The sequence below is a fragment of the Argentina silus genome, assembly GCF_951799395.1.
Source record: "Argentina silus genome assembly, chromosome: 10".
NCBI lineage: Eukaryota > Metazoa > Chordata > Actinopteri > Argentiniformes > Argentinidae > Argentina > Argentina silus.
Window position 1 is genome coordinate 11,077,283 of NC_139664.1, and position 12,496 is coordinate 11,089,778.

At 38.6% G+C, this 12,496-nt stretch overlaps 2 protein-coding genes across 2 annotated transcripts; both read right to left on the reverse strand.

Moving 5' to 3' along the window:
- Positions 1 to 1,166: 1,166 nt before the first annotated feature.
- Positions 1,167 to 2,636, reverse strand: hoxa11b (homeobox A11b; the record flags this gene model as incomplete). Its single annotated transcript, XM_083679782.1, has 2 exons — positions 1,167 to 1,399; positions 2,021 to 2,636. The coding sequence occupies 2 exons, from the start codon at positions 2,634 to 2,636 to the stop codon at positions 1,167 to 1,169; spliced, it is 849 nt and encodes a 282-aa protein (XP_083535908.1).
- A 6,150-nt stretch (positions 2,637 to 8,786) lies between these two features.
- Positions 8,787 to 9,918, reverse strand: hoxa13b (homeobox A13b; the record flags this gene model as incomplete). Its single annotated transcript, XM_083678202.1, has 2 exons — positions 8,787 to 9,028; positions 9,276 to 9,918. 2 exons carry the CDS (start codon positions 9,916 to 9,918, stop codon positions 8,787 to 8,789), a joined length of 885 nt encoding a protein of 294 aa, XP_083534328.1.
- Between the last annotated feature and the right edge of the window lie 2,578 nt (positions 9,919 to 12,496).

Genomic DNA, 12,496 nt, shown 5'->3' on the forward strand with positions numbered 1-12,496 from the left:
TATATGGTTGTGCGTGATACATGAAGTTGCAAGAACGCTCAAGTCAACCTTTTGGGTCGAAGTTCCGTAATGGATATTAAACATTAATTGCAGCGGATCCAATGTCGACTGATGGAGGCAATAAAGCCATATACATCATACATTTGATACGACCCACGTCCAGTCATGTTTTATGTCGAGAAAAATACAAGATCTTTTGTCGAGTTCATCCATTCATCCAATTTAGAAAATACAGCAAAACTGAAGCATTTCGACCAGTGGCTCAAAGATGGGTTTTCAGTGAGTTATCTGAACACTGGACCAATACATAATGATTTCAAAATCATCACATTTAATTAATAAGCTGAACATTCAGTACACACTCATCATCACGAAGTCCCTCTATAGACATATTTTGACTGGATGTAGAACAGCTTTTCCTCTTGCTAAAACGCAGGCAAATAGCTGACATTTTCATGTAAAGAAAATTAGAGAGCGCACCAAACAAAAATGTTTCGAATATCAGGATTGACTGAACAATCTACAATGCATGAACAATAGGTCCCAGTAATTGTTCGTATTGCCACAACAAACAATCAATGTTGAGGGAAAAGAGTAACTTGCTCACAGAAAAGTACCCTACTCTCCAATAGGTACACATTTAAATTTTTGTAATTAATTGTTTTCTGAATATGGAAGCCAATTAATTTTAACTTGAAATGGGCGGGTATATCGAACCCTTGCGTGTATGCATTAATGACAAAATAAGGATTTGCGTGAAATGAAGAGTTAGGCTCACGCATCTAAAGTTAGGAGGTGTTTTTTGGCTCGGCTATACCAAATATAGTAACACCAAATATCAAGTCCGATAGATTAATAGATTCAATTTAGCCTACAAGCAAAACATTATAATAATGATGATGGAGAACAATAATAATAATAATAATAATAATAATAATAATAATAATAATAATAATAATAATAATAATAATAACAGCGACATTAGGCCTTCGTGAAAAAAATAAACAAATAAATCCAAACATACCCTACCATCACAACATGCAAAAATTAACGAAACTATTCAGTTTCTTGATCGACGTCTGACATCTGGAGTTTGCAGCAAAGAACTTGAAATTAGCTATTGAGCTTCATGAGAGGGAAAGACTCGTCTGTAGCTGTATTGGCCTTCAGAGCAAAGGGTTTGTGGTATAGAACTGAAAACGGTCTCTGTTTAGTTTCTTCTCTTTCATCCTCCTGTTTTGAAACCAGATTTTGACTTGGCGATCTGTAAGATTGAGCATCCTTGACAGTTGAAGACGTTTCTCTTTGTTGATGTAAACACTGAAGAAGAACTCCCTCTCAAGTTCCCTGATTTGATATTTTGAGTAAGGACACCTCTTTTTACGCGTTCTCTGTCCACCTGAAACACAGAAAAGTCAATCAAGGTCGTTAATGCATACTGATTTCAGATAGCTTGCATCAACATTTCTACATGTGTGGTATCCTACAATAATCTTTAGAGTTCCCATATAGGGCCGAATCCTAATTTGAGATCCGTGTGCGTTTCTCCGGTTTTGCGCAAACAAGAGGATAATTATTAGCTGACAAAACCTCTAAATGAAAAAATATTATAACTCTGATTTACAGAATAGGGTATAGCATATAACGTAATTAACTGACATCAAGTTAATCATTGGGAACCCCCAAGAACATTCAAAAACATTACACATTGTTTCATTCAAATAATTCTGCAAATAACCTGTCATTCATTTCTCATCTCAAAACAAAGCTAGGCATCTATAAACTGGATGAATTGTTATACAATGCATGCTGGAAATTGCAGCGGGGAAATGGCCCGTCTTTCACGGCCAATTTCAACCCCAAGCACGTGATCTTGTCGTTTATAACAAAGTTTTGTTGGGGCAAATCTACAGGCCCTCCATAAACCTTATGTGCTTATAAAACAGCATATAAAAGCTTTAACAGCAGCGCGTTAGATTGCAAACTTTCTCACAGAACTGATGCGCGTCCTTATACTTACTACTAGTGCTGCTATATTTCTCCTCATTGTTGCCGGAAGAGGACTCGGGGCTGCAGCTCTCCTCACGCCGCGTTCTCTCCCCTGTATCCCGGCACGTGTCGGAGCCGGGCGACGGAACTGTAGGTAATTTCGAGGCAGTTCTGTCCACGGAGTGCTCGGTTGGTGCATTTTCCGCGTTCCCGTAGGCATTATCGAAAAACTGATCAAATGCTTGTGGTAGCACTCCATTCCTGCTCGCACTGCCATAGAGACTTGACGTGGGATTTGAGCTGGAGTGGTAGACACTGGAGTTATTTTTCGCGAATATTTCCCCCAAAGAGCTTGGGCTGGAGAGACAGTCCCTGTGCACCATGTCCTCAGTAGGGTAGCAGTGTGGTAGGCTGCCCCTATGGTGCCATTTACTTGAAGTATCAATGCCATAATCCCTGAAAGCTACATCTCTTACAGACGGAACCTGTGGCAGAGTTGAGGATGGGTAGGAATATGTCATGGGACAAGAAGACTGGCTCTGAGATAAAAAAGGAGGGAGGCTTGAGAAGTCTGTTCCGGAGACGTAATACGTACAGTTGGGCAAATACATACTAGACCCAACAGGGACCCGCTCATCAAAATCCATAATGATCCTATTCTGCGCAGCCTATACTCCAATACCAACCCTTCGCATCGTTCCTCTGTGCTGCTATGCTCCAGTCAATTTGAAGCAGATCCGTGGAGCAGAAATTTTTAGACTTGAGCTGACGTGGAGATCTATCTCCATCCATTCCTGGGAGCGCCAGTCATGTGACCAGGGGCAGAAATTGACAGATACGTCTGTTCAACTGATGCGTGCCAATGAGTGAATGCGTTTGTCAGAGTGTATAGGAATGAGAGACTTTTCCGATTTCATAGCACAGTAGGCGATATGAATAAAACTCATTATAGCCTAAATCAAGACCTTGTAGCATGTGCGCAAAACTTCTGATCTTTGCAATATTATAAGTGTAATGCATGGTGTATAACACACGAATTGTCTCGCCTTTCTCGAGTGATCATGGCGCATTCATTGATACAATAGCCTTGCATGTTGTCTATATTTCAAGTCATACCTGAAACATAATAAAAAAACAAATAGATTACTAGAAAAAAAGATTACTTCACATCAACCATAAGGCTAACTAGACATCATTAATGTAACCTAATGGTAGCTGTGGAATAGAGATACTAAATGAGAAAAATGTAGACAGCGCCCAATAGGCTGATCCATAGGCTACATAAATTCAGACAATCCGTTTATATCTCCCAAAGCTTGGGCGAAGGTGGAATTTGCACTTAATTTGTTTAGTTTGGTATTGGCCTAGCACTTGATACAACAAAACGCCGATGACATCAACCGTTTGTCTGCTGCAATTTTGTCCAATTCGGGCCTAAGCATGAAAAGACAGCGGTCTACAGTGGGTTACTGTGGCACTGTGAAAAGGAATCTTGTCGTGTATTCATGTCATAATAACAAGAAAATGCAGCGCGATAAATTATTTTCTCTTGATAGGCCTACTGTTCATCTTATCTTGTATCTATATGTTATGTGGGCACCTGCAAAACAGGCTCGAGGCTCATAGCACTTTGCATTTGACGATGGCCATTGTCGGGACAGAAATAGCATTCGTGAAGTTCAATAAAACGAGATTCAAAACAATGTTCCAAGTAAGTGCTAATACCTGGGAGAATAACAAATTATATAGAGTACGAATATACAAACATTGAATGTTGAAATCGTTGAGTAAATATGAAATAATGGGCAATGCAAAAAATAAATTTCTGTGAGCAGGTCAGGGAAATAGCTTCAGACTCTTTTGCGTGCAGACATCAAGTTCGGGGGAGGTCCAGGAGGTTAGGGTCACCACTGAGAGAAAGGGGCAACATACACCCTGTGCCCCGGATGAAGTTTAGAACCGTGACAAAACCCCTACGTCTCCGGCCCTTGAACAGTTCGATTCTTCTAGACTAATTGAACAATGTTAGTGTTTTGAAGAATGAGTAACAGCCATTACATGTTAAAATGTTGTTATTAATGCATTTCAATTTGTCATTACTCTTTAGCAATGAAGGAAATATGCCTATATTGACTGATTTTGTATTAACTTTATTAACATAGAAACTGGTAGCCTAAAATATAACTCAGGTTATTTCATTTAATAAGAGATGTAGATCTCAGAGGTATTATAGATCAGATAAAAAGAAGTGAACGGGTTAATGACATATCTTGACAACTCAAAGATTGAAATCAGGAATGATATGAATCATTCGGTTTATAACATCCGTTTTAGTTCAAACGTAAAATAAAACAGAGAGTATGGTGCCAGTAATGCTCAGTGAATTACAGGGCATCTATTCAAGTTTGGTATAATTTACATATTCAAAAAACTGACAGGATAGCACTAGGCATACAGGCTACTACTGTGAGTCCCCGAAGCCCCACTCTTTGGTCCCCCAAAGCCTCACATTCAAAACATCCCACACCATCAAGGCCACTCATCCAAATAAATGCTGCTGTTTGCAACGCCATTCGATCTAGTCAACAGTAATAAGCCTATACTTCCCTAAAAGCTGTTTTTCTTTCCCCTTTTAAAATATTTTTAAAAATAAGCTAAACGTGTGATTGTCACAATATGAGAGGCAGGTGAAATGTGTATATATATACACGTTGCAGTGTGACTGCGTTTAATACCATAGAAATCCTTTTTCTTCTTTTGGCCTATATTGCCTCTGGGTGTGAGCCATTTTTCCAGGGCGCATATTTATGCAATTTAGATGTTTGGTCGTATATGGGCTATAGGGCACTTTAATGAGCGTTCCTTCTCAGGCGACTCTGAGAGGTGGGGAAATGTTTAACCAGTCATGCGACTAAATGAATCATTTTTGCTTTGCCTTGCACTTGGGACCTGGTACATCACCGATGTCTCTCTTTGTAGCCTATAGGTGAAAACGGGTGGCCGCTTGAGAGGGCATAAGCCACATAGGAAAAACGAAAAGTGGCCTAAAAAGGCCTATTCTAAGGAAGAGAAGACCATCACATCGTTGGGAAAATAATCAGCGTCAAAGGCAAGATACATATTGGATACGAAAAGGGAGTACGCATGAGCTGAAGTGACACAAGAATAGGCTACTGGATGCATTGGCACTGTCGAATAACGAGTTACTCCCACGTCCATCCTCCTCATAAATGTAGGCTATTGGAGCATTCAAGGACATCTGCGGCCAAGTAACAGCACTACAAATTCATTTGAAAATACAGCTTTGTGACGGAGTCTACAAAATACTATTTAAAGGTGTATATTTTCTGTTCTACGATTCGTTAGAAAAATATCAAGTTCGTATGTCAATTAGCCCAACGGTTTGCAATAATAAAATAGCCTTTCTGTGTATCACCATGTGGTTTTTACCATTTCATCTAATTGATATTTAGCAGTGTACAAAAAATACATACATACATTTCAGAGTTTGAAATGTGATGCATTGTCGCTAAAAAAAGAAAAGAAGAAGCCATTTTTAATCTGCAGGTGTAGTACAATGAATCATTCATGTCAAACAGATTATTCCAATGAGAACAGTGAGAACATCTCACAACGAACCACAAATTACAGTCAAAATTGCACATTTCTGAGAGGGAGTATGTTGTGTTAAATTAAATGAATGTGAAGCATACTGCAAGATTTTAATCTGACTGTTCCGGTATTATTTCATACCATGGTCTACATAAGGTATTTAATCACCATGCATCCCTGATAGTTTCACTGGCAATGTAACCATGTAATATGAAAGTATGCATAACTAAGTGTTTTATACGTTCTCTAATATTTTATGAACTGAAATTGAATTAAACAATTATTATCAATTAAACGCCCACCCCAAAGAACCACGATAATAGCCTACACACGTTTATATAGGGTATAGCAGACATTAAATATGTAAGGCTACAATATAGGTTTAAAATTGTTGGAGTCGAATTATTTAATCGAAATTCAATAAATTAATTGAAAAGTCTTCACTATCACATACATGTAAATGTGATTTAATATCGCTATCGGTCTACCTCTACTATGAACATAATTAAAGGAGTCAACTGCTAGTATGTGTCTGTCTACAAAGCCCACCATATTTAAGATGTTGCGATCAGATTAGCCTTTGGGTGGCAGCAAAACGATACCTTGAGACACATGCTCCCGTCCAGATTTTCATGCAAGAGCCAGCGCCACATTTTCTCTCGATCTGGCCACTGCGACGTAGCGCGAGGCGTTTCATGGCAGCATCGGGCCTTCATGCATATTCTACACCGTAAAATATCTGAAACGGCAGCATTTCATTCATTGCATGTAATTAAAAGCTGTTTACGTACGCATATATAAGCATTTATAAACGAAATCATATCTTGTTTTGAGAAATGATCAAAGGTTATACAGTATAGATCCTTCTGTAGTAAATATGTAGTGAATATGCAGTGTTAGTAGTCATATGGATTAAAATGCTGCATAGCCTAAAAATAAATTATGGGGAACATTGCATAAAGTCTAGCATTTTATTCTCTTGGCCATTATTTCCATGGTACTTACCTAGTAGGCCTACTTACTTCAAAACTATGTAGTAGACTACTTACCTCAAATAATTCAACACAATTCGTAATCTGGTACGACATGGTGTAGTGCTTGTTATATGAATGAATTGGCCAATATACTGACAATAATACAAACGTTGAAAGAGAAGAGAATCCCAAAATTAACAGCTAGCGCAATTAAGAAGTTATTACTGTGTAATTATCATACATACTAAGCAAATGTGTTACTAACTGTAATAATGTCAACTTAAATGCCGTCTTTCATATATAGGTTTCATCAACGACTGTGCGACGCAAAACCTAAAACTAAGCAGACACGAATAAATGTGGCCTATTTTCCAGCATAGTCAGCAGCCATTCTCCATTAGGGCACACACACACACACACACACACACACACACACACACACACACACACACACACACACACACACACACACACACACACACACACACACACACACACACACACACACACACACAAAGATATGATATACCATTGGCCTACTATAATATTTTCATGATTATCAAATTGAGACCAAAAACCAAATATTTACCAATTACGTAAATCAAAATAGTCTGATGTTGTTCCTCTTAATTTATAATGTTTAATTGAAGGTGAATTCGGACATATTGCTCACACAATGATACGAGAAAAATGGGGAGAAGGTCTGATATATATGTAAAAAGAAATATACAAACTATAATAACTCCATATAGTGTGTTTTTCTTTTTGTTGAGCTGATGAAGGCTATTTGCCGAAACGTTGTTTGGTGAATAAAACACTTGGAAGCAGCATATTCCGTATGCGGGCTTTTCTTCATGACTTGATCACTCTTTTTTTGCCCAGCATAGGTATAAAATGTAGGTATGTGCATATCCATTTTTGGATTATTCAATCTTTCAAACCCGAGATGAAATTTTGATAGATTTAACCTTGAAGGGCACTCATCAAATGCAATGATGCAAATCCGTCACTAGATGGCAACATTGTTGTAATCTCCTATAATAATACTCACACATGCAAGACCTTAATATTGCAGGCCTCTAATTCAATAGACACCGGTCAATTTGAGATGGCACGCATTTATGGATATTGAATGAGTTACATTAACTACAATGATCTAGAATATGTGCCCCGTTAAACGTACATCTTACCTAAATTCAGGTGGATGTTTTTCTAGAAATAGCACACTTCACACACTTCTGAGGGGCCAATACAAGTATGTTCATTTTGAAGACTCTTTTTGATTTTGGCTGCAAATGAATGACCATCACAAGGTTGTATTGGGTTTCTCCAACTTTTATTGGGAAGAACCATATCATGGCTGTTGCAATCAAAAACAAGGGAACTTTAAATGTAATTGTTCATTAATTGCAGAGATATTTATTTACATTACGTTATAACAGAAAACTAAATACAGCATTTTCAAAGGATGGACTTAGCAGAGAATCGCATTATATTGGTAAAACATTAAGTTGTAATTATGATGATTCTCTTTTAGAAAAAGGTTATACACGCGTTCCAGATAAGATTAACATGAAAATAGTTTATAAGTTAAATTGATCTAAAGAAATATTCACAGAATGGGTGCATGTAAAGCAAATCAATAATAGGCTACTTCGATTGTGTTCTTTGATGTTGAAAACCTGTCAACTCGTCTTTTTATTTAAATTTTAAGAGTTGCGGGTTGCAGTAGCGGGGTCAATTCTATTTCAACTTCAGGAAATAGATTCAAATTGAATAAATGAACTGAAAAACCCTCACAATGAATTAAAGGCAATTTTCGATTATATCTAATAACTGGAGATGGAATGGAATTGTCCACAACGTTTTCATGTTTTCGATCAAATACATGATGAGATTTCATATCAAAGATCTGTTCGATGAAAAATGTATTTTGAACATATTGTAGCAAAGGATGAAGTCTATATATCCACCGCCTTAGGTATGAGACAGAATATCAACAAGGTGGAAGTCATTTCCGTTTTCCCTCAAACACATGACATCGAATGGTTTCAATTAATAACAGGAAGAAACATGGATCTCCGAGAGCAGAGCCAAACCAAGGCGAGGAGACGGTTTGCAGTGTAATAAATTATAATATAGTTCATTTTCATAAAGCAACCTTCAAGTCTTTTTTTTTCTTTCTTTTTTTCAGTAAGCCTATTTCCACAGCTAACTGGGACTCTTGAATTTGTTGACGACTTTCTTCTCTTTCACTCGCCTGTTCTGAAACCAGATTGTCACTTGTCGCTCTGTCAGATTTGTCTGGGCAGATATCCTTCGTCGTTTGTCCTTTGTGATAAATTTATTGGTGCCATACTCTCTCTCCAGTTCTTTGAGCTGTACCTTGGTGTATGGCACGCGCTTCTTTCTCCCACGTCGAATAGAATTGCCATCTCCTCCAGATACAGTGTCTGCGTAAAGAGCAAATTTGCACATGCTGTATTAACAAGATCTGGAAAATGGTAACATTTGGTCTCAAATTATGACTCTGGTCTGTTTAGCCTATTGCCGTAGATTTCTCCACACAACGAATAATACAAACTACACACAAAACATGGTATAGCATAATTCTTGCGTGTCTGCTTTGCTATTACATAATGGCACACACGTTATTATCATTCTTATGTGGGTTTCATTCATTTGCTAAAACGTGAATACCTTGAATTGACGATTTCCATAGATTATTTGACTGTGGCTGGTCCTTACTGGCGCAGTAAACTTGACCATTCCATCCGTTGGCGATAGCCCATGGTTGATAAGGTTCCACGGGTAAAAGAGGCTCATGCCTGGGCTCTGGGGGACCGCTTAGGGCAGGTACGACAGGAACGTCCAGATAACTTGAGACAGGCTGGTATGGGCCAGCGGAATAACCTTGATAGAAAGCAAATTCCTTTGCCCTGGACGGGAAGTCATCTCCAGAAACGGATGTGTCCATGTATTTGTCCCCATAGGCAGCGGGCTGCGCGCAAGACTTTACGCCGCTATGTGACATCCTACACGGGTAATAGCTGCTGCCAAAATATCCATAGGGCAAGGATGCATTGGACGAACTTTGAGCAGCAGAACAGGGGCTGCATTGTTTGACAGGTTCGCCCATGCCAGAAACTGGCACCTCACTCGAAGTGTAGGTAGTGCTCGGAGCCAGGGATGTCGGATGCGCCAGCAAATTCCTGCACTGATTTGCAGCAAAATTGCCCCCTGCATATCCCTCCATGTTTTTGTTTATTTCATCCAAACCGTTGTCGTAGAGAAACATCACCGGGTCAATCCAGCGCGAATGGAGTAGTAATGACGCTGTCATAGCATGCCTTACATCGAGACAACCAGCTCTTTTCAAAAATCCCCACGACTGAAAAAAGAGATACGGAATCTTAGAGAGTAACCGATACTAACGCGCCTGTGTACATGAAGATCGCAAGGTTATTGGCCAAAGCAGGCACGTGATATGCAAAAGAGATGATAAACGTCTAGACTGCAGATAATGCAGATGACGTTCAATATGCGATATACTCTAACACAATACACCCTATTGAAGAATTTGACTCAATTTTTAAACATGAGAGCAGTTCTGGCTGATTCATGTATGCAAGTGTCCTCCCTTAGCTTTGAGCAATAATTCGATTCCGCCTGAAGTCATTATTTGTATAGGCTATTGCAATTCACAGAGGATACATTACCTGAATGGAGACTAACTTCATTCATGTTTGTCAAAATTATGACGAAAACTGTAAAATAATACGGGGTGGACGCAACATTAGACATTCTGTGTGAAACGTAGGCCTAGGCCTATTCTATTAACTGTATTAATTCAAATGAAATTAATGCTATTTATTTATTCCAGATATTATTCCAGGCCGTGATACTGCAATTCAGTTTAAACTGTTTTCCCATAACCTATCTACAATCGGGTTCTACAATTTCCAATAATTAATCTAGAATTTTACCAACATCTTGTATCTTAGTTTTTTATTCAATAGCCTTCTTTATCATAAACTAGCACGAGTTTGTGTTATGATGTGAAGTATTTGGTTTTTGATCAACATGAAACTACAAGGAAGATGTAAAAACGAAAGTTTTTAGGGAAAAAAATCTCATCCTGTGAAGGAAATGATGCTATGTGTAAAAGGCGCTAAAAGCCACAGCAATGTTCTGAAGCACACATGTTATGCCATACAGATAGTGTTCTGTATATTCAGTTTCTACATAACCTACCGACAGAATCCAGCCCTCTATTTGGCAGCGCTCTTTTACATACGGGTTAGACACGGCTGGAGGCCAAGGTCAAGTTGAAAGTTGCTGTCTAGCCAAAGAGGTTGTTGTCATTCAAGCATTGGCCGTCTGGCTGGAATTCCTTCAGGAGAGGTGAGAAAACAACCCGACTTCATTGTGAAAAGGAACTTTGTGAGCTTTTGTCGATCACCAAAGTAACTTATGTGTGCTATACTCAATTTATTTGGGACCTGACGGAAACTATTCGCTTTGTCAGTATGAATTTGTGCAAAGAGATGTAGAAATTATTAAATTAAATAAAGAAACACATCCGTACGTAGAAGTACAATTTAATTCGGATGGTTTTGTGTTCACCGACACAACTTTTTTCCCCATGAGGTAATGGGCACCTGATAAAGACAGCCTCTCAATGTACCGAGACTGAAACATTAATTTTAGCATAGAAACTATTGAATCTGGGAAATGTGAGACTACATGCATTCATGCTTTCAAAACAATTTCATTCGGAATTATTATTAAGAAATAGAGAAAACATCCTCGTCTCCCCTAGATTTGCGCCATCCCAGAATCTCAGGAACGAAGTAAGTGATTTCAAATCAGTGTCCTTTTTTTCTCCCTGAAATTACAGTTGAATTCTTGCGTAAAAATAATTTCTGAAATATATACCTAAACGATCGCAATAATGGAAACCTATTAGTTGTAAAAGCAACTGGCTGAAACGTTGTTAATTCATTGTCACTGACATTCTCCATATGAGACAGAAAACGAAAACATTAAAGGCCCATGACCACTCACATATCTCAAAGGCTTGGGGTTCATAAAGGTAGAGCCAAACACAGAAATAAGATAGGCCTAGAGCAAAATAGATTGAGAATGTTACCTTTAATGTAATGTGGTGGTGAAACTGCACCAAAATTGACAATAATCCCTGTGTGAGTGACTGTAATTATAACCCCTGTGTTAATAGTATATGGTTTTCCACAAGACTAGATAGTGAATTGAAGATGCAATGTATCAAATGGCAGCCAAATAATCTTACATGGCGATAACAGATTGTGCGAGTAATATGGAATTTTAAAACGTATTAACGTATAGGCTCCGATCCGTCCACGCTTTCTTTGGATGTTTTCTCACATCGTTATGGTAAAGACGATATTGAAGCGTTTTAGTCTAAGCCTTAGGCTAAGTTATGCAACAGAGTAGGCAGGAAATATCTCAGCCATGGCTGCTCAGGAATGACGCTTCTCAGCGAATGACGCTCAGTGCAATGGGGGCTGTCATACTAAACCATGTGCCATGTTATTTATGCGTATATGCATGCGGTTCGGAGAGAATTAAATGGTTGGAGAGACATAAGCAGTCCTACCACATACATTTAAAAAATATATGTAGGCCTATAGGCCATAAACAAAACAATAACTCGAGCTTTCCAACATCAATCATGTAAAACTAGAGGAAGCAGGGTGAACCAAAGCATTGGGGAGAGTAGGAGATCCTGTTGGGCAGGATGGGCGCAGAGGCTCTTGTACATGAGATATAGCTACACGTTGGCTATTGGCCTTAATTTCGTGGTATGGGGAAGAGAATAGGGATACGCGTAGTAGCAAACACAGAGCCATTAAGCATATTACGTTCTGCCTTGATGCATT